This window comes from Microtus pennsylvanicus, chromosome 7, assembly GCF_037038515.1.
Source record: "Microtus pennsylvanicus isolate mMicPen1 chromosome 7, mMicPen1.hap1, whole genome shotgun sequence".
Classification (NCBI taxonomy): Eukaryota; Metazoa; Chordata; class Mammalia; order Rodentia; family Cricetidae; genus Microtus; species Microtus pennsylvanicus.
The window spans coordinates 10,503,269-10,523,952 of NC_134585.1; the positions used below are offsets into that span (position 1 = coordinate 10,503,269).

Here is a 20,684-nt window from a genome sequence, read left to right on the forward strand (position 1 = left end):
TAGGGTATTCGGATGCATTGTGTGTGTGTGTGTGTGTGCGCACGCATGCGTGCACGGTATGTGTGCCCAGGAGTGCCTCTTTACCCCACGGTTAAATGGAATATTCAGTTGGTGGGTGAGTAGAGGTGTGTGGAAGATCTGGGAGGAATTCAGGAAAGGAAGGAATATGATCGAACCATATTGTCTGAAAAAATATTTTAAAGGAAAAATGAGATAAATTTAGCTTGGAGCTCAGGGAACCCTGAGGAAGAGAGGGAGCAAGAATTTTAGGAGCTGAAGGGGTTGAGGACACCATAAGAACGAGGTTCATAAACATCAACTAAGCAGGGCTTGTGTGGCTGACAGAAACTAAAGCTGCAGTCCCGAAGTCAGCGTGGATCTGTGCTAGGTCCTCTGCGTATGCCATGGCGATGATGATGATGATGATGTCATGATGTTTTTATGGGACTCCAACAGTGGGATGGGGTGTCTCTGACTGTTTTGCCTGCCTCGGGAGTCTCTTTCTCCTATTGGCTTGCCTCACCCAGCCTTGATATGAGATTTTGTGCTTAGTCTTATTGTATCTCATGCCATGTTCGGTTGATATCCCTAAGACGCCTGCTCTTTTCTGAAGGAAATCAGAGAAGTGGATCTGTGGGAGAGGGGAAGAGAGAGCTGGGAGGAGTCAAGGTAGGGGAAACTGTAGTTGGAATATGTTGTATGAGAGAAGAAATAAATTTAAAAAATAAATAAATGTGTAGTCAATGACCATAGTGTTCTTTATAAAAGAGAAGTGGAAAAACTGGAGATATGGTGTTTATTAAATTACAATGTGTATATTATGTGATAGTTATTGAAATAGTTAAAAATCCTATAAAGTAGAAAATACCCATAAAATATCACTGTTATAAACATGAATATATGATCTCATCTATGTAAAATAATTTATATTTATATAAAAGTTACCTCTGTGTAAGTGGTAGTGTTTGAAAAATTTTAAGAAGCAATGGTATATAAAAATCAAAGTCCTAACAGAATACATAGGAGAAAATTACATCGAGTTGTGTTGTTGAGGGTGAAATAGAGCTCAGCCAAAATAGCCATAGAAAAAAACCGCCACCGCCAGGAGGACAATGGCATTGGTGTTCATGACATTCCTCCAGAAGGGCTCCTCTGTGGTGTCTGTGAGTTTCTTTTTCAAGATTTCTTCCTCTTCTTTAGTTAGCTTGGGCTCTGTTTTTTGCAAACCACAGAATAAATCATAAGTCTTCTTGAGACATCCACGAGGTTTCTCCGTTTGATCTGGAACAAAGAAAGGGAAATAAACCATCATCAAATATGGACGAACATCTGTTCAGTGCTGTAGAGATGTCTGTAAATGGCGATCACAATTTTTATAAGAGCCAGAAGAATACTGAGAAAATATTTATAAATTTGACTATATAAAGGTTGAAAAGTATCCCCCAAAGTGAGTTTAAAAACTGACTAAATGGGGGTAACAAGGGGAGGGATTTGCATGCAATACCACAGAGGCTTTTCTGGTCTCAACATACAATGGGTTTTTGAAATTAAAAAAAAAGAAAAAAACCATTTAGAGAGCCATTTAAATACTATAGAGTTGATAAACAACTTAAAAGAAGAAGTTATCTTAAAATCACTTCAAAAATTAAAAATATATTACAATACTTGTTTTCACAATTGTTGGCAAAAATTCCAATAATGTGCTTCATGAAAATATCTTTGTGACACTATCCTAGGATCTTGGTGTGTGTAAAGAGAGCCGAGGCATCCCTCCTGCTGTGGCTTTACTGGGGAGAATACTAAGAAATGAGGTTGAGGCTAGACACTTGATCAAAAGAAGTGAAGATGGAAGTCACATGTAACTGAATGTCATCTCAGCACCTGGCAGGTAGAAGGATACACATCAGGTGAGTCGGTGGATGTATTTCATATCTATCAAGGTATCTTCCTTATTATACCAGTGTGGGATTTGAATACTTAGTTTGTTATAAAACAACAACTTCTTAAGAATTGGATAACTGAAGAAACCAGATTAAGTATAGGTGTCATCTGTCATCAAAGAAGCTTATCTCCACAGTATATGAAGTCCTTACAGAAAAGCTCAGCCTGACGCAATGCCGAGGTCAAGCCACGCTCCAGTGGATACATTTATATCTCACTCAGATGCTGGAACTGAGATAAAAGATCTTGGAAGAAGGGTAACAAAGATTGTAAGCGCCAGAATACCAGAAGATCTGCTGTGAAACATTCTTTCACAGAAATGGCTGTGTCTCACAGGTTCTTATTGCTGTATTGAAACAGAGTGGCTGAAAAGCAAGCTGGGGAGGAAAGAGTTTGTATTTCATTATGCTTCAGGTAACAGTCCTTCATCGAAGGAGGTCAGGACAAGAAAACAAGCAGGGCAGGAGCCTGGAGGCAGGAGCTGATGCAGAGACCACGGAGGGGTGCTGCTTACTGGCTTACTCCACATGGCTTGCTCAGCCTGCTTTCTTATAGAACCCAGGACCACCAGCCCAGCGATGGCACCACACCACCAGAGCTGTACTCTCCCTAGTCAATCACTAATTAAGAAAATGCCTTACAGCTGAATCTTATGGAGGCATTTTCTCAATTGAGGTTCCCTCCTTTCAGATAACTCTAGTTTGTATCAAGTTGACATAAAACTAACCAGCACAAGCTGTATAAACGAGACAAGAATGATACCAATATTAATAGACTTGCTGACATAGAAGGGGAAAAATCTCACCACATTCTACTCCTAGGCAAAGAACTACAGGCAACGAATGACTGCCAAGAATGGGAGAATTCACCTCTCCTAGAAATGAGCCCCTTAACTGCTTGTGTAGCCCAAAGCGGTCAGCTCTGAAACCATATACACATAACAGAAATAGATTCATTAGGCTATATTCATGCATTTCTGAATACATGCACACGCATGCATGCGTGCACACACACATATATAACATATTATTTAAAGGAAAAGAGACTGTAATTGTTGGGAGGAGTGGAGAAAGAGGGATTGAGGAGCAAGAGGGAGCAAAGGGAAGGGGAAAGTGATATAATTACACTTTAATTGAAAGGATATATTGAGCTTAGCCGGCAGGCAAACTTCCTACAGGTAGGCTGCTCCAACACCCCCACCCCATCCATCATACCCTGCAAGCTACAAGCTACAACCTAGATACCCCTCAACCAATGAATGGATTTTTAAAAAAAGTGGCACCTTTACACAATGGAGTACTACTCAGTGGTAAAAAATAATGAGATCTTGAAATTTGCACGCAAATGGATGGAACTTTAAAAATAAATATCCTGAATGAAGTAACCCAGACCCAGAAAGATGAACACGGTATGCACTCACTCATAAGTGGATACTAGCTGTAAAGCAAAGAATAATGAGCCTATAATCCATGATCCTAAAGAAGTTAAGTAACAAGGTGAACCCTAAAAAATATATGTAGATCCACCTGGAAAGGAGAAATAGACAAGATCACCTGACAAAACTGGGAGCTTGGGGGTAGGGGAAGAAGGAAGGGCAGAAAGGAAAAAGGAGGGGAAAAGAGGAGGAGGGCAGGAGGGAGGAGAACTTGTGGGAACCGGATAATGGAGATGGAGGAAGAACAGATATGAGAGCAAGGAAAGAGATATTTTGATTGAGGGAGCCATTATGGGGCTAGCAAGAAATCTGGCACTAGAGAAATTCCCAGGAATCCACAAAGATGCCCAAGCTAAGACCCTAAACAACAGAGGAGAGGGTGCCTGAATTGGCCTTGCCCTGTAGTCAGACTGATGACTATCTTAAATGTCACCATAGACTTTTCATTCAGCAACTGATGGAAGCAGAGGCAGAGACCCACAGCAGAGCACTGGGCTGAGCTCCCAAAGTCCAGCTGAAGAGTGGGAGGAGTGAGAATGTGAGCAAAGAGGTCAAGACCATGATGGGGACACCCACTGAAACAGTTTACCTGAGCTAATGGGAGCTCACCAACCCCAGCCAGACAGGGAGGAACCAGTATAGTACCAAAGTAGGCCCTCTGAATGTGGCTGACAGTTGTATGGCCGGGACAGACTGCAAGGCCACTGGCTGTGGCACCAGGATTTATTCCTACTGCTTGAACTGGCTTTTTGGGAACCCATTCTCTTTACAAAGATACCTTGCTCAGCCTAGATATAGTAGGGAAGGCCTTGGACCTTCCCCTAATCAATGTGCCTTACCCTCTCTGAGGAGTGGATGGGGGTGGTTTAGGGGGATGGGTGGAAAAAATGGGAGGAGGGGAGAGAGTGGGAACTGGGATTGGCATGTAAAATGAAAAATGATCGTTTGTTTTCTTTTTAAAAAGATAAAATTAAAAAAAGATAAAAACGTATATATCGAAATCCCCAGGAAGCCACACTATGAAAACCAATGCTGAGTGAGTGAGTCGTTACCGTCTTCATTCCTGTCATCGGTTTCTTCCTCCTTTTTCTCCTCTGCATCTAAATCGATTCTTTCCTCTTCACTGTTCCGGAGAGTCCAGCACAGGCGATACAGCTGAGAGGAGACCACAGAGAGCATTAGCAAAATGTACATGTTTGTGAAAACTGAGCAGCAGTCTCAGTTTTATATAACTAAAAAAAAATCAGACTGCACAAAAGAGTATTATGGATTGTAATGAATATTACAATATCCAGTCATATCATGCTCCCCAAAACACACAAACCATTTAAACTCATTTCTGCTTTTAATTCTTTGGGAAATATTTAAAAATTTAAAATTTCTAAAACACTTTGGGTTTTATACTTTCAGAAAAGTAGGAGATTAACCTAGCCTAAATTACACCTGGCTTCACTCATTGCCTTATTGTCCACTGTGAATGGTGACGTCATTTGTTATTTCATTGTCCTTATTGTCTGTCAATATTAACTTCATTGTTATTTCATTGTCCTTATTGTCTAGCTGATAATAGTAATTTTATTGTTATTTCGTTGTCCTTCTGTTCTTTCAATTGTAACTTCGTTGTTTAACTGTGAATAGTAACTCCATTGCTATTTCACTGTCCTTGTTGTCTGTTACTAGTCTCTTCATTGTTACTTTCAATCTGGTTAGATATTGTCTTTGCATTTAATTTTGTTGTTGTTGTGACATAGTTTCTCAGGTAGCCCAGATTGACCTTGTACTTGCTTTGTAGCTGAGGATGTCCTTGAACTTCTGACCTTCCTGCCTCCCCCTCCCAGGTGCTGGTGCACCATCATTAAAAAATTAACAATAAATTATGATTATTATGTTAGCCATAAGGAAATAACACTATGTTTATTGGTTTGGAAACTATGACATGGTCGGTCAATAGCCAATACTCAGAATACATATTTAGTCATCAATTCTGTTGACGTATTATTGGCAAAGTAATTTTGCAACCCTTGGCATTGACTTTCCCCTCCACACACTATCTACTGCCCTCCTTAAAAAATGCAAACAAGATTGCCTTAAGATTGAGTGATGAATAAAAAACACATAAAAAGTTATATAATGTATAAAATGGTAGTAATAAGGAATATTAGTAATGCATATACTATATACTATTTGTAATAAATATTAGTATAATTATATGTAATATATGAAAATAATAGAAAATATAAATACACATGCTTCATTAGCATGTAAATATAATACATAATATATGAATATATATAATGACAGCCTCTCTTCCCTACTCCCACTCTGCAAAGAAATAAACAGTCTAGACTAGAAAGTCATGGAAGAGAAATCTTAAAATTATGATGAAGATGCTGAAGTGTAGTTATTCACAGTTGATGGTTTCTGGACGGGTTGGGGTTAGGGAAAGACTCAGTTTACTTTAAAGGGCTGGACACTGAGAATTTGACCATGCTCCAGTGAGTATATGGGCAACATAAAATAGAATTTTTATTTTTTTCTTCTTCTTTTGATTTGGGGAAGGTCACACATGTTTGGGGTGGGCCTGGGAGGACTGGGAAGTGAGTGCCAACAAGGTACATTATGTGAAATTCCCAAGTAATCATAGAAATGTGTAAAAATATTTATATTTATAAAAATAAAATTATAACATGACAACTGTAATATATAATATACTTACAATATAATATATAAAATACAACATATATTTGTATACTAATATTGCTTATTACATAAAATGAAAAATGATAAATATTTGCTTGCCCTTCACAGTGTCTGCTAGTGTCCCAGAGATAATAGTGCTGAAAATTTCAATTGTCTTTCTGTATGTTTTTGTCTACATGTAGACACACACACACTATTTATATTCCACAAGTGATAGTATAAGATCCCATATGGTTTTGAATGTGTTTTTCTCTCTGAATAACTTTATAGACATTCTCAAGTAATACAGCTGCCTTAAACACCTACAGAACATTTGGCACACTATTATTATAGAGTCATTTTCTTAGAAGTGGCAATTCGGGTTGTACTCCAACTTTTCCATTTTCATAGTCAATAACATTTGCAGGGAAAACCCTGATTCATATATTTTCCCTACACTCCTGAGCCCAAGATTAATAACTCCCGAATTGAGAGGATCAGAGTTTAATAAAGAACGCCCAGTTGCGTGCTTACCCAGCACCAATTGCCACACTTACCAATAATTTTGGATGCTGAAATTTTACTAAATCTTCACCAACATTTTATATTAGCAGTGGCAAGCAGCATTTTTGTCAGCTTGAAAGACAAAAATGTACCTCATTGTTCCATTTTGCCTTTTCTTGACCACTGTTACTCTGCTTTTGGAAAACATATCTATATAGGCCTTCATAATGGATCTGAGTTTCTGCTCAAACCCAGAGAGGCCAAATGGACAGGTCTGCTGTGAGGTCTTTCTCCATCTACAGAACAGGAGGGACTATTCTCTTCACAGTGTGTATAACAATGTCATAGACACTCTCTCCAACAGTACCGTGAAGCTTTTGAAGTAGAATGCTCACTGTTTTTATTATTTGTGTGCAAGGACACGCATGGCAGCTGGAGGAGGATTTTCTGGACTCAGTCCCCTCTTTCTACTTCTATGTGGGTCCCAGAGATTGAACTCAGCTTGTTGCTGGGCTTGCTTAGAAAGTCCCTTTCCCTGTGGAGACATCTCACTGGCCTTAAAAATGTAATGCCCATGTCTTTGCCTGTTAGCAATAGACTGTTGCTTCGCACATACACCATCAATTTGTTCAGTTGAAAGCCGATTGATTATCTTTTAGGTTCCTCCTAAATCTAATAGTTCAACAATCCCCTTGGCCTGACATTAGCTGAGGTTGCCATTATGCAAATATGAAAAGCAAATGATACCAGTTTGTGCAACACTCACGTGTACATCAGAGATGGGTTTTGTTAAGAAAGAGACTCCCAGAGCAACCAACATAGACACGAAGAAGAGGATGATGGCATAGTATAGATAGTGCACTCCACAGATGATCGTGGGACAGTTACTGGCGACCAGGCAACTCCCTGTCCCATAAGAAAACTCTGCGATCATACGGATAAGGCCCAATAAGAGTCCAGCCATCAGACCCCAAAATGCTCCCTGTTAAAAACAAAACAAGAACACATCCAAGAGTGCTTAGGAAAGATGAGACGCTCATTCAGATAAGTCATAATTAATTACTACTGTGTTCTTAGACAAGGACCAACAACTGGGAAGGTTACGAACACAAACTACCAGCAGGAACTTGTCCTCTGAGGTCTTGAAATACCATCACAGTGTTGACTATACAACCACAGGACTCTACTGTCAACACTGACCCAAAATGAAAATTTTCTAAGTTGTCTTTTATATGTAGAATAAAAACTTGTGCTTTATTTTGTAGAAGAAGGAGAATCATGATGTTCATGCTACACAATTTGAAGAGCCGAGCAAGCACTAGACACTAAGTGGTAGGAATCTGTCACTTGCCTGAAAATCACATGATATAGTGAACAGCTAGAAACACACAAGGGATGAGACATAGACGTAAGCAGATCAACTATTCTCACCACAATAACAGTGAACGTATTTTAATTTTTACTAGCTTTTCCAGAAGTGTTTACTATCTGCCTTGATTCTCATAACCACTCGTTTAAAGTGGGCACTGTTATCATCCTCACTGGACAGAGTGGAGTTATTGGCTTCCGACCACTATGGTAGAGTCCTGATGGGACACGGACAGCCCATCTCCTAAACTGTCCTCCAGCACGGCACTGTGCACAAGGTGGCAAATCACTCTTTAGTAAGGATCAGACATGGTGACGACAGTAGAAACTGAGACAGGCCTTGAGTACACACAGAATAGCAAGAACACATCGTGTGGCACCAGGAGAGAAACTATTGTTTCCTGCACCTGCTGGGAAACCCCTCCCCGTTTCCCACTTACTTGTTCATTGACTCTTTTACAGAAGATGGCGAGCACGAAGATAGCTGCGATGGGAGGCCCCAGGTAGCTAGAGATGGACTCTGTATAGTGGATCAGCTGTCCACCCTGAGATACTTCTACTATGGGGACCCACAGGATGCTGGTGACGATTAACACAGCAACAAACAGCCTGTAAAAGTAATTCAGACATTAAACAACAGTACCACATGTATATTTGCTGAGTTTTTCAATTTATCCCTGTGCCACTCATTCATGCTCAAAATAAAACTCTGTTTGCTGAACTGATAGGAACCCATGCTGTGCTAACCGTCTGTCGGTTCACTGTCGACAATTCTTACCTAAACCTGCCGTAAGGCTTCAGGTAAGCTTAGCGCTTCCTGGTCGGATGTCAGCAGTAGTTAATCATCCTTAATACAATGCATACATCTCAGAAATTAATACTGTAGTAGTTTTGTTAATTGGCAGTTATTTGTATAATAAAGTAGAATCCATTTTATCTTCTTCTTAGTTAGAGAGAACTGAAGGAGTTTCCGTAAGAAAGAAAACCAAATGCTTCCCAAGCCACTTCGATTGCTTTCTGTCACAGGCTCGAGTGGTCAAGCATGACCTGGCTTCTGGATACCTTGGTAAGCCGTGTTCATCTTGTTTTCTCACTTTCTCCCTGGGGACAGTCTTATTCCTTGTTACAAAGCTGCCACATGTATGACTTGCATGGTGTTTTCACTGTTCCTGTCCCACATAGCCATGGACTCCCCTGCCGTAACTTCAAGACCTCACTCAAGTGCCACCTCCACAGGGACCTGGCATCCTTTCACTCTGACTTACTTTCGTCTCCTCCCCCTACTATTTTTAGATTATTCTCATAAAATTTATTCTGATTCTGATTCACCTGCTGCAGCTGTGTTTATCTATCTGCCCTACAGAGACATAGCGTGCTAACATGAAGCAAGCATTTTTGTAGTGGGTTTTTTTTTTTACATTTGTATTTTGGGAGATTGACATTTGATAAGAAAGATGAAACAGATATTACTTTGTTATTGAGACTTAAAAAGGATTTGCCTCCAAGGTGATGTATTGACTAGTGGGACCACCGTATCCTGAAAATCAGCCTGGAAAAACAAAGAAACAAAACTATGGCTTTCCGTTTTCTTCTCCGATAGCCTTTCTCCAGTTAATATCGGGGGCAAGTGAGGTTCTCCAGGTTTCCATCCCCAAGGGTTTAATTTATTAAAGCTATTACTACTGTCAAAAGCAAGGAGGACTATGTAAGTAGGTGGTGAGTTTCCCTTGATACCAACTTCACAAGAAAGCAGGCAGTGCCCTTCCGAGACTGCTCTTTGCAGACATTGCGCTTCTCAGTATTCTGTGGGAGTGCTTCTAGCCCCAAACCACAGTGAGAAACCATGGAGAACAGGCAGGTCTCATATAAGGAAGAAGGATAGGATTATTCCAGTTTCTCTTCTAACTAGCTGAGGAGTTCAGAGATGGACTTGAAGGGATCCTCCACAGGTAAATGATAACTTGTTTTCATTAATGAAAAACCATACTCTAAGTACATTATTCAGTATTGGTAACTGTAAAAATAAAATTACTGCATTTTTACCTTACCACCTATTTTACCAATCTATTTTTTTCTAAGTCAAAATAAGTCATAATCATGAAGAGAGTTAAACCAAAGCCACATGGCCATGAACAGTAGAGCGGATGAATGCCAAGGTTTTAAGATATTGAATACCATACAGCAAGGTGATGGGGGAGAGTCTTCTGTTTTGTGTTAATTTCATTGGTTAAATAAAGAGACTGCCTTGGCCCTTTAATAGGAAAGAAAATTAGGTAGGTGGAGTAGACTGAACAGAATTCTGGGAGAAAGAAAGCCGAATCAGGCAGTCGCCATGATTCTCCCACTCCAGACAGACGCAGGTTAAGATCTTTCCTGGTAAGCCACTTTGTGGTGTTACACAGATTATTAGGAATGGGTTAATCGAGATGTGAGAATTAGCCAATAAGAGGCTGGAACTAATGGGTCAGGCAGTGTTTAAATGAATATAGTTTCCGTGTAATTATTTCGGGTAAAGCTAGCCGTGCGGGAGCTAGGCGGCAGGAAGCAGCCCTCAGTTCCTACTATAGCAAGGAACTGAAAGAAAATGCACCTGGAAACATGGCTACATGCCATAAAATATGTTGAGCCAAAGACACCACCTATCATGAAATGTGTGCCGATTTACTGTATTTTTGATAATCTAAAGCAGGAAGACTCAATTAATAGCATTCAAAGTTATAGTGGTTAATTTTGGAGAGGTAGGAACTGAGGGGAGTTCTGGGCCATCATAATTATTATTGTTATTATAGTATGTGTATTAATATTAGTGATTAATTGTAATATGTGCAGTAACTACACATTGTTCCTTTTGAGACACACCATTGAGCTGTATACTTATGTTATCCATGTCCTCTGTATGTATGTTGTACTTTAAACTCAACAAAATGCTGTGATACTACAAGAGCTAGTTCCAGGACAGGCTCCAAAACCACAGAGAAACCCTGTCTCGAAAAACCAAAAAAAAAAAAAAAAAAAAAAAAAATGCTGTGATAGTGTTGGGTCTACTTGACAGCAATGAAGAGTAAAATAGGGTCTTTCTTAAATATTCTCCCTGGCTGTTCATTTTTACTTCATGTGTCTTCTGGACTCTCAGACTACTTAGGGATTGTTTGGTTGATGTACTCTCTAAGTAGCCTCTAGAAGTAGTCTCTTCCCCAAGTCTGTCCCTTTCTAACATCTAATCCTTCATGAACATGAAGTTGGTACTCTCATTTGTAATAGTAACTGAATTCATTGTCCCTTGCACATAGTAGTCTTGAGTGAATCTGCAGACGAAGCATGAAGAGAAGATGGTGATTTGTGAAGATGTGGTTGGATGGGGTTGTGAGAAAAAAGTCAAAACAAAAAAAAATCATCGAAGCCCTTAAAAATGGAAAAAGCAACCATCTCATTTAAATAGCCTCAAATTTTGTATGTGTAAAGAGAATTATTTGTCCCTAGTGTTCCTTCTCCCACTGTAGAAGGATGATTATTTTCACTGAAGTCAAGGATATGCACACTCTAGTTCATCACTCTGTCTACCCTTCCTCAGAGGAGTCTTAGGCCGAGAGCAGGTTCCCTCACCGTCCGGCTATCAGGAGCTCTCTCTCAGACGCCTTCTTCCTGATCTTGGTGTAGAGATCCACAGTGAAGAGGGTGCTGGAGCTGTTGAAGATGGAGGTCAGGGAGCTCATGAGAGAGGCCACCATGACTGACAGCATCAGGCCTCGAAGTCCTGGGGTCAGGAGAGGTGAAGCTCTGATTAGCGGCTGTGTATCCTTTTCTTTATGTGCCAGGCTAAAAAATAGGGAGTCGCTTCAAGACAATGGGTTTGTCTGGAACATTGAGTATTTGAGCAGATATCCAAATACACACAAGATAGAAATCGTGTGGTACTTCCTGCATAATTCCCTCCTCAATATCACACAATGGGGGAATTTAGTCCCCAGTGCAAACTCAGATGCCCATTACTGGAAACTAGTCTTAGAATAGAGTAAGCCCTGTCATGCCATCTTTCTTTGCAGTGATCTCCTGAATAAACAAAGCTTTAGTGGGAAAATCTAGTTAATGAGTCTGCTGTTTCTGGAGAGGACAAAACCAAGTATTTGGAAAGATTACAGGGACCTGATGCTCTAGTTCGCTCTGGTCCCACATTTGCTAGGACAGAGGATGGGGGAAAGTGGTTCCAGATCTGTGGGCCTTGTTTCCTTCACTCTGAAAATGTTCATGTGTGTCAGGATGGAGAAAGAGCCATGGAAGTGTTAACTCAAGTTTGCAACTGGTCACAACTGAGTTCTCTACCTTGATCTGCTTCAGTCCACCACCATCAATTTCCAGCATCTTAATACTTTACTTACTTCATGGTTTATTTGATATATCAGGAAACTGAAATATTAATTGTCAGTGGTAGGGGAACTTATTTTTGCAACTTCACCAATGTTTATGGATTCCCAAGTTCGTGTCTGGGACATAATACATTCAATAAGCGATTGTAAATTAAATATATTGAGATCTAATGTCTGAGTGTTACTGGCCCATAATTAACCCTGATTCTTCTGGATATATATGTTTGTGGTTAAGCAGTGCTTTGCATGAGCAAAAAGAAAGTTGAGATCTTCTTAATTTTCTTCAAAGAGTCTTGAGCCTAAAGAGTCAAGATTCTTCTGCTCCAATACTGGAATGTCTAGGCTCAGCAGACAATTGGAAACATGTAAAAGGTGCCCAAGAAATATTGATGAACAGGGCTGAGTTAATGGAAGTAAAGTCATAGTTGCTGAGGATTTTACCACAACCCTTTCTATGTTCATCTACAGACCAAGCATCTGAGGCTGTGTGAGCCCAGGTTTTTACTTACCCATGGGCATCAGCTTCAGCACCAACATTGGGTAGGCATAGTTGGTGCAGCCAATGTCAACACCACATTGCTTTACACACTCAGAAGGCACAACACAGGCCACCATATCTGGGGAGATATTCAGAAGCTAGTTCAGTGAGCTAGACTTAAGCAGGCATTTAACCATTGGACAAAGAGGTAAGCTCATAAGTGGGAGAAAAGACATTTGCCTGGAAATAGAGATTCATGTTTGAATTTTATGTCGAAGATCTGGTACCTCTTTACCCACAGCATGCCATTGGCCTTGTCTCATTTTCATAGATGTCGATGGTCTGACCCAACAGGCAAGACTGTCCCTCAGATATGCCCAGTTAGACCTTCAAAGCATGTGGAAGGAGCTGATCACCCTTCAGCATTCCATGAAAGCTCACTACCAGGGAAGCATCTGATGATCTTCACCTTCCCTCTACTCCTCTAAATCCACTCCATTAGTCTCCACCCCCAGTTCTGTAGTATATCACCTACCTGACCCCCCCTTTTCTGTCTGCCCCTATCTCTAGTGGGGCTTACAGCCTTCCTTTGTCTCAGCCACCAAATCTGGGGGCATTCTCAAGAATCCTGCCAGTTGGCCGGGTGGTGGTGGCGCACGCCTTTAATCCCAGCACTTGGGAGGCAGAGGCAGGCGGATCTCTGTGAGTTCGAGACCAGCCTGGTCTACAAGAGCTAGTTCCAGGACAGGCTCCAAAACCACAGAGAAACCCTGTCTCGAAAAAACAAAACAAAAAAAAAATCCCTCCAGTCATGGAGGTAGGTGGGTGGTCCTTGGACTTCCCACACGTCAGGGAACCCTGATTGCTCTTCAAGCTGATGAGGGAGGAGGACTTGGTGGGGGAGGGAAATGGGAGGCGGTGGTGGGGAGGAGGCAGTAATCTTTAATAAATAAATAAATTAATTAAAAAAAAGAATCCCGCCAGTCACAAAGGCCAGTGAATCAGGTAGGCAATCTTCATTCTTCCTCCTCTGTTCCAAGTCAAATTCCCCATTCCCAGCTCTGTAGCAGACCAACTGTTCTAGGCCTTCCTTCCTCTCTACCCTCATTCTCAGAGGACTACATAGGCACACTCTGTCTTCCTCCTTCCTGTGGACCTCCCAGCTTCCCCTTCTAGCTCACTCCCATTCTGTCGTCTCCCAAAACCTAGAAAAACCTTCTACCCAGATGTGTAATGGCCACACCGGCAGGATCTCAGAAGCACTCCTTACCCGGCAACCCACAGACACCACACTTTCCTAAGAACCAGAGAGAGCAACGGGAACTAAGGGACAAAACACTCACCAAAGACAAGAGCAGATATTATTATCAAGAATTATAATCGTCTCAAACTCAGATACCTAGATACCAGCATAAAAACACAATCATTAACAGCCAGGGCAATATGTCTCCACTAGGGACTAGAAATTCTACTAAAGTGGGCAATACAGCCGATGCACAAAAAAAAAAAATGGCTTGAAAATAGCTGAGCCCCCTTCCACTCTGGTGACTCTAGCTTGTGTCAAGTTGACACATAAAACCATCCAGTACACCACCAGAATACAAGAGATGGAAGAGAGAATCTCGGGCATTGAAGAGAAGATAGAAAAAAATAATATCTTGGTAGGGGAAAATGTTAACTCTTAGAAAATTCAGGCATAAAAAATACAGGAAATCTGGAACACTATGCGTACTGGTTACTTTTATGTCAACTTGGCAAAAGTTAGAATCGTCAGAGAGGAGAGAGCCTCAATTGAGAATTCTTCCATAAGATTAGGAGGTAGGCAAGTATTTGGGTGTTTTCTTAATTAGTGGTTGATAGAGGAGTGTCCAGTCCATTGTGGGTGGTGCCACCCCTGGACTTGTGTTCCTGGGTTCTATAAAAAAAGCAGACTGAGAAAGCAAGGAGAAGCAGGCAGTAAGCAGTGCCCCTCCATGGCCTCTGCATCAGCTCCTGGCTTCAGGTTCCTGCCCTGCTTGAGCTCCTGTTTTGACTCCCTTAAGTGATGAACTGTGATGTGGAAGTATAAGGCGAATAAACCCTTTCTTCCCCAAGTTGCTTTGGTCATATTGTTTCATCATAGTAATAATAACTGTAATTAAGAAGACACTATAAAAACTCACGTCTACTAATAATAGGAATAGGTGAAGAAGAAACCCAGGTCAAAGTCATAGAAAGTATTTTCAACAGAATTGTAGAAGAAGATTTCTCAAACCCAAAGAGGAGGTGTCTAATAAAGTACAAGAAGGATGCAGAACACCAAATAGATTGGACCAGAAAAGTGATTTCCCAGGGCATATAATAATATAATGTACAGAACAAAGAAAGAATATTAAAAGCTGCAAGGGGAAAAGACCAAATAATCTATAGAGGCAGACCTATTGGAATAACTTCTGAGTTTTCAATGGAGACTCTAAAAGCCAGAAGGGCCTGGATGAATCTTCTATAAACTCTAAGAGAATACAAATGCCAGCCTAGATTACTATGCCCAGAAAAACTTTCAATCACAATAGATAGAGAAAGACATTGCTTGATAAAACCAAATTTAAGCAATATCTATCTAGAAATCCACCCCTCTAGAAGGAGAACTTCTGACATCAGGTGTTAAGCACACCCAAGAAAACACAAGGAATAAACAATATCAGATCATTAAATCAAAAGAGCAGGGAACACCCACACCATAACAACCAAATAATAGGAATCAACAAACTGCTTGTTGATAATGTTCAACACCAATGGTCACATTTCACTAATGAAAGGACACGCACTAAAAACAGGCTCCATTCTTCAGCTGCATCCAGTAAGCACACTATTACAGCAAGGACAGACATAGGGTAAAGGAATGGAAAAAGTTATTCCAAGACCTAAGAAACAAGCCAGTTTAGCCATTATAATATCTGGCAAAATAGACTTCAAAGCAAAACTAATGAGAAGATACGGAAATGACACTACATACTCATCAAAGGAAATATCCGAGAGGATTTTTGCAGTTCTTAAGTATGCACTGAACACAAGAGCATGCGAGTTCATAAAAGAAAAACTACAACAGCCTAAATCACTTATTGACCCTCACACACTGGCAGCTGATGACATCAGTATCCCACTCTTGCCGATAGACAGGTTATGCAGACAAAAAACAAAAAAGAGAAGTGCTGGAGATGAATGAGGCCATCAAACAATTGAACCTACCAGATATTTACAAAACATTTAACCCAAATATGAAACAATATACTTTCTTCTCGGCAGCTCATGAAACTTGCTGCAAAACTGACCACGTATTTGGACACAAAGAAATCTCAACAGATACAAGGAAATTGAAATAACCCCCTGCATCCTATCGGGACCACCACAGATTTGCCAGGGAAGTGGGACCAGGATCTATCCCTGGTGCATGAGCTGGCTTTTTGGAGCCCATTTATATGGTGGGATGCCTTACTCCGCCCTGTTGCGTGGGAGTATTTATATCATGTATAATAAATATAATATTCTATGGTGAAAAAAATAAATAAAAATAAAATTTGCCAGGGAGCAAATTCAGAACAAATCAACAAGAATGATAGATTACATATTCAAAAAATTTGGAATTTTACTCATAACACTAAAAAGGGGGGGCTGGAGAACCAAATTAACCTAGGATTAACCCTTTAGGAATAACTATATGGCATCTATAGCCAGGTGGTGGCTCACACTTTCAATCCCAGCACTTGGGAGGTACACAGTCTAATACTTAAACCTGGGAGGAAAAGGCAGAACAGAAGAATTGCAATGATTTCTATTTAAAGCTACTTGCAAAATAGTGCAATTCACATAGTGAATGTCCCTCGTGATCTAAAAACAGATTTTATCCTTGAAATTTTACATAAAGAGAAAGGGGAATATAGGTATATTTACCCACATATTTAGTGTCAAAATTTCAAAGAATTTTTTTTTAATTAAAAGAATATTTTTTTTCTGTTGCCAAAAAAAAAAAAAAAAAGAAAAGAAAAAAGAAAAAAAAAAGTTTGGCCCTAAGAAAGATATGACCTGCCAAAAGAGGAAACACCCTAGAGTTAGGGTTGGGGCAGGGTTTTGTTTTTATCTTTCCAGAAGAACAAAAGCATCCAACTAAAGAATCTAAAGACCACTGGACAAGTGAACCATCTGATGAAAAAGGACAGATCATCAAGAAAAAATGTTCCAAGAAAAAGAGTAACTTGGCCTGATGGTATCACCCACCCCCAATAGGGTAGACGGTTGTAAATCTTCCCAAATGCTTGTGTGTGCTGCCCTCTACAGACACAAGTGGGAAATGGTCCTTATGTGTTCCCAATTCAATTAATTAATGCTGACTTCGTGGCTGTAGCGTGGCTCTCTCTCTCTAAAATCACTCATGCTTGTTAAAGGAAAATCAAAAATCTCTGTCTCATTTAAGAAGAGCCACCTGGTATGGGACATCTGAAAACAAGGGACTATTATTGCCACTAATCTCATAATCCTGTGGTTTTCATTTGACTCTTTAAATAAGATTATTATTCATATGTAACCTTTCCATCACGATATTAGTGGTCATATAGAGTACTAATTCTAGAAATAAACTTCATCTAGCTTTCTGTACACATTTGAGGGCTAGAGTCTGAAGCAGGTAACTAGAAACTAAATTTGTGTAGGCCGGATAGACTTAATAGATTATGGTCCTCTAACCTGCTGAATATGGCATTTGAAATGTTTAAGTTTTCTACAATGAACCATGGCCATTCCTAGCAGTGACCTTTGAGGTCTCCAAGAAGAGGATGGGACCCTGAAACAACAAGCCCACCTGGAATGTGGTAATACCACTAAGCTGATAAACATCACCTGAAGATCAGCTTCAGATTACAAACCACTCGGGAGTTCACAAGAGACCAACACTGTTGGGAGCAGTGAGACCCCAGATCCTGAATTTCTTGTAAACAACTTGTTCTCCCCTGATCTGAGTGCCTACAGCTGCTCTGAGCACGAGACCTTCAGGAGTTCCTGATGGCAGGAGAGTGGTTTCTGGTGGGTTTGGCTGGGGCCTGGCTATTTCTATATAATCTGCCCCTGAACACAATAAAGGGGGCATTCTTGGGGAATTCAAGGATGACCCATGTCGCTGTCTCTCTGTCTCTGTGTGTCTGTGTATTTCAACCTCCAGCCCCCTTGCCCGAAGCTTAGTAACTGGGTGCCACCGCACAGAGCACAGACACGGGGGCGCGGTGCGCAGCACAACACATTTTACAGAACTCTGAACTCAGAAATATTTTTAATCCTAAGACTGCCAAACACAACCAAGCTGGACATTGTGAAAAGCTTGGCAGAAATAGCTTCATTATTGTGAATAGTTTTACTGTGTTAGAGTTAAAACCTTTCCTATTTATCTAGACTAAAGGGGGAAAGGTTGCAGCATATTTGATCACACTGTTAGCCCAGAGATTGCATTATTTACTGGAAAAACCTGTCTCTGGCTGTGGTGTGGTTCGGCCCTAGTACGCACCCTTAATTCAAAAGCTTTCTGTTTATTGCAAATAGGAATAAATAAAATCAATCATCGGTCAATAGGCAAAGCAAGTAGATATAGACAGTAAGAGGGGGTCAAGAAGACAGACAGAGAGATGCCCAGGAAGTAGTAAGGTGGGACTTTGAGTTTGGCAGTCCTTTTAGGTTTGGGACAGAAGAGACGCTCTCTTTTCTGGGATATCAGAAGAAGGAACGTCAGCTGGTTGCTTTCTCTGCCTCTCTGAGCCAGCAGGTTTTCACCACAGCATCTGACTCCTGAGCTTTTGTTGATAAAATAATAGGATAGAGAATTAAAAACAATGTTTGTCTTCCTACTTGGAGGCAGCTGTGGAGAGCTGTGCAGAGGCAGCAATAAGATCAGGTGTAGCCGCTGTGCCACAGATATAAAAACAACACGAAGGTAGAGAGAGAAGATGCAAATTACCAAATTTAGAGATGAAAAGGGAGGCATAAAAATAGATACTGAGTAAATCCAGAGAACCATTAATCCTCTATATAAACATTCTGAAACATGATTTTCTCATTAGATGCGGAAAAGGCTTTTGGAAAAAAATCTAACACCCTAGGACAGTGGTCCTCAATCCCTAATGCTGTGACCCTTTAATACTGTTTCTCATGTTGTGGTGACCCCAACCATAAAATTATTTTTGTTGCTACTTTATAACTTTAATTTTGCTACTGTTGTGAATGATAATGTAAATCTCCATGTTTTCTAACGGTTTTAGGCAACCATTGTGAAAGGGTCCTTTGGCCCCCAAAGGGCTCAAGACCCACAGGTAGAGAACCACTGCCCAAGAAAGATTAGGGTACAGATGACATACCTCAACATATTAATGGCAGTTTACCACAAACACATAATCCACATAAACTTAAGTGAAGAGAAACCCAGATCATTTCCACTGAAAACAGGACTCAGACAAGGTTATGCTCTCTCCGTATTTATCAATGAAGTTCTAGCTGGAGCAATAAGGCAAGGGAGGGAGATCGAGGGCTACAAATCAGAAGGGAAGAAGTCAGGGTATCTTTATTTGCAGATGGTATGACAGTATACATAAGTGACTCTAAAATTTCCATTAGGAAACTCCTATATCCGCTAAGCACTTTCAGCAAAGTAGCTGGATACAAATTTAACACACAAAGATCAGTAGCCTTCCTATACACAAGTGAGAAATGGACCGAGAACAAGATCAAGAAAACAAAACCTTCCACAACAGACTCAAAATATATAAAATACCTTGGGGGTAAATCAAACCATGCAAGTGAAAATGTGAAAGATAAAAACTTTAAGATATTGAAGGAAGAACTTGAAGAAGATATCAGATGATGGAAAGATCTCCCATGCTCATGGATCAATAGGATTAATACAGTAAAAATGTCCATCCTACCAAAAACAGTCTACATATTCATTCAAAGCAGTCTACATCAAGATACCAGCACAATTTTTCACTGAACTTGAGAGTATAATTTATACTTTAGTGGTCCTTCGGGTATATAATATGGCTTCCGTGTGTGTGTGTGTGTGTGTGTGTGTGTGTGTGTGTTCATGGGATCCCTCTGTGTACAGTCTTGTGTGTCTAGGTGTCTGTATGTGTTTCTTGTGCTTTCTCTTTTGCTCTTCTCTTGTTGTATTTTCTATTTCAATCTGATTTTTTTTTGCTTTCTGTCCTTTGTTTTATCCCTTTGATGCCTGTTTTCTAACAGGAGACATAAAAGGGTATGGATTCTGATAGGAAGAGAGATGTAGAGGGGTTGGGAGGGGTTGGGGAGAGGAGAAAGCATAATCAGACTATATTGTATGAAAAGAAACTGTTTCAAATAAAAAGAAAAATTCAATTGAGCAGTTACCCTCAGCTTTTGAGGAATCAATCCATCACCAATACTTAGTTCCACGGCAGAGGAAATCTATGCAAATCCACCTGTTTCAGGGATCCAAGAAGCAGGTCCATCTTGTGTACCTTCCCACACTAAACACCAGCAGCTCACCAATTCATCCCTGAAAAATCCTACCATATCCTACAGTGTCCTCCTACCATATTCCCCAGACTTCTGAAAACAGGACTTGCTATTTCAGATGCCTCAAAGGACACAAGCAGAGTATAAAGAGAAATAGCGTTGGGCATACCAAACCGGTCTTCCTGCCTCTGATACCGCGATACAAGCTCTTTTCTCATCCTTGATTTCTCCTTTTATTTTTACTTAGAACAGGTTTCCTGATTTACTAAGGTTTTGCTATATCTTAAAAATACTTGGGGTTGGAGAGATGGCTCAGGAGACAAAAGCACTTGCTGTTCTTAGCAAGCTTGGGTTTGGTTCCCAGTATCCACATAGCCGCTCAAAACCATCTATAACTCAAGTTCCAGAT

At 40.4% G+C, this 20,684-nt stretch overlaps 1 protein-coding gene and 1 long non-coding RNA gene across 2 annotated transcripts in view; one reads left to right on the forward strand and one right to left on the reverse strand.

Moving 5' to 3' along the window:
- Positions 1–973: 973 nt before the first annotated feature.
- Positions 974–20,684, reverse strand: part of LOC142854402 (solute carrier family 5 member 4) — a 35,512-nt gene continuing 15,801 nt past the window's right edge. Inside the window, exons 10-15 of the mRNA XM_075979916.1 lie at positions 12,801–12,908; positions 11,531–11,681; positions 8,368–8,536; positions 7,326–7,541; positions 4,429–4,531; positions 974–1,281 (exon numbers count right to left, since the gene is read on the reverse strand). Coding sequence (XP_075836031.1) covers positions 1,067–1,281; positions 4,429–4,531; positions 7,326–7,541; positions 8,368–8,536; positions 11,531–11,681; positions 12,801–12,908 — 962 coding nt within the window. The 3' untranslated portion in view covers positions 974–1,066. The remainder of the gene's footprint in view (positions 1,282–4,428; positions 4,532–7,325; positions 7,542–8,367; positions 8,537–11,530; positions 11,682–12,800; positions 12,909–20,684) is intronic.
- On the forward strand, positions 8,425–12,352 carry LOC142854408 (uncharacterized). The gene is made up of 3 exons (XR_012911328.1): positions 8,425–8,993; positions 11,585–11,719; positions 12,184–12,352. It is a non-coding gene; the product is annotated as an uncharacterized LOC142854408 (long non-coding RNA).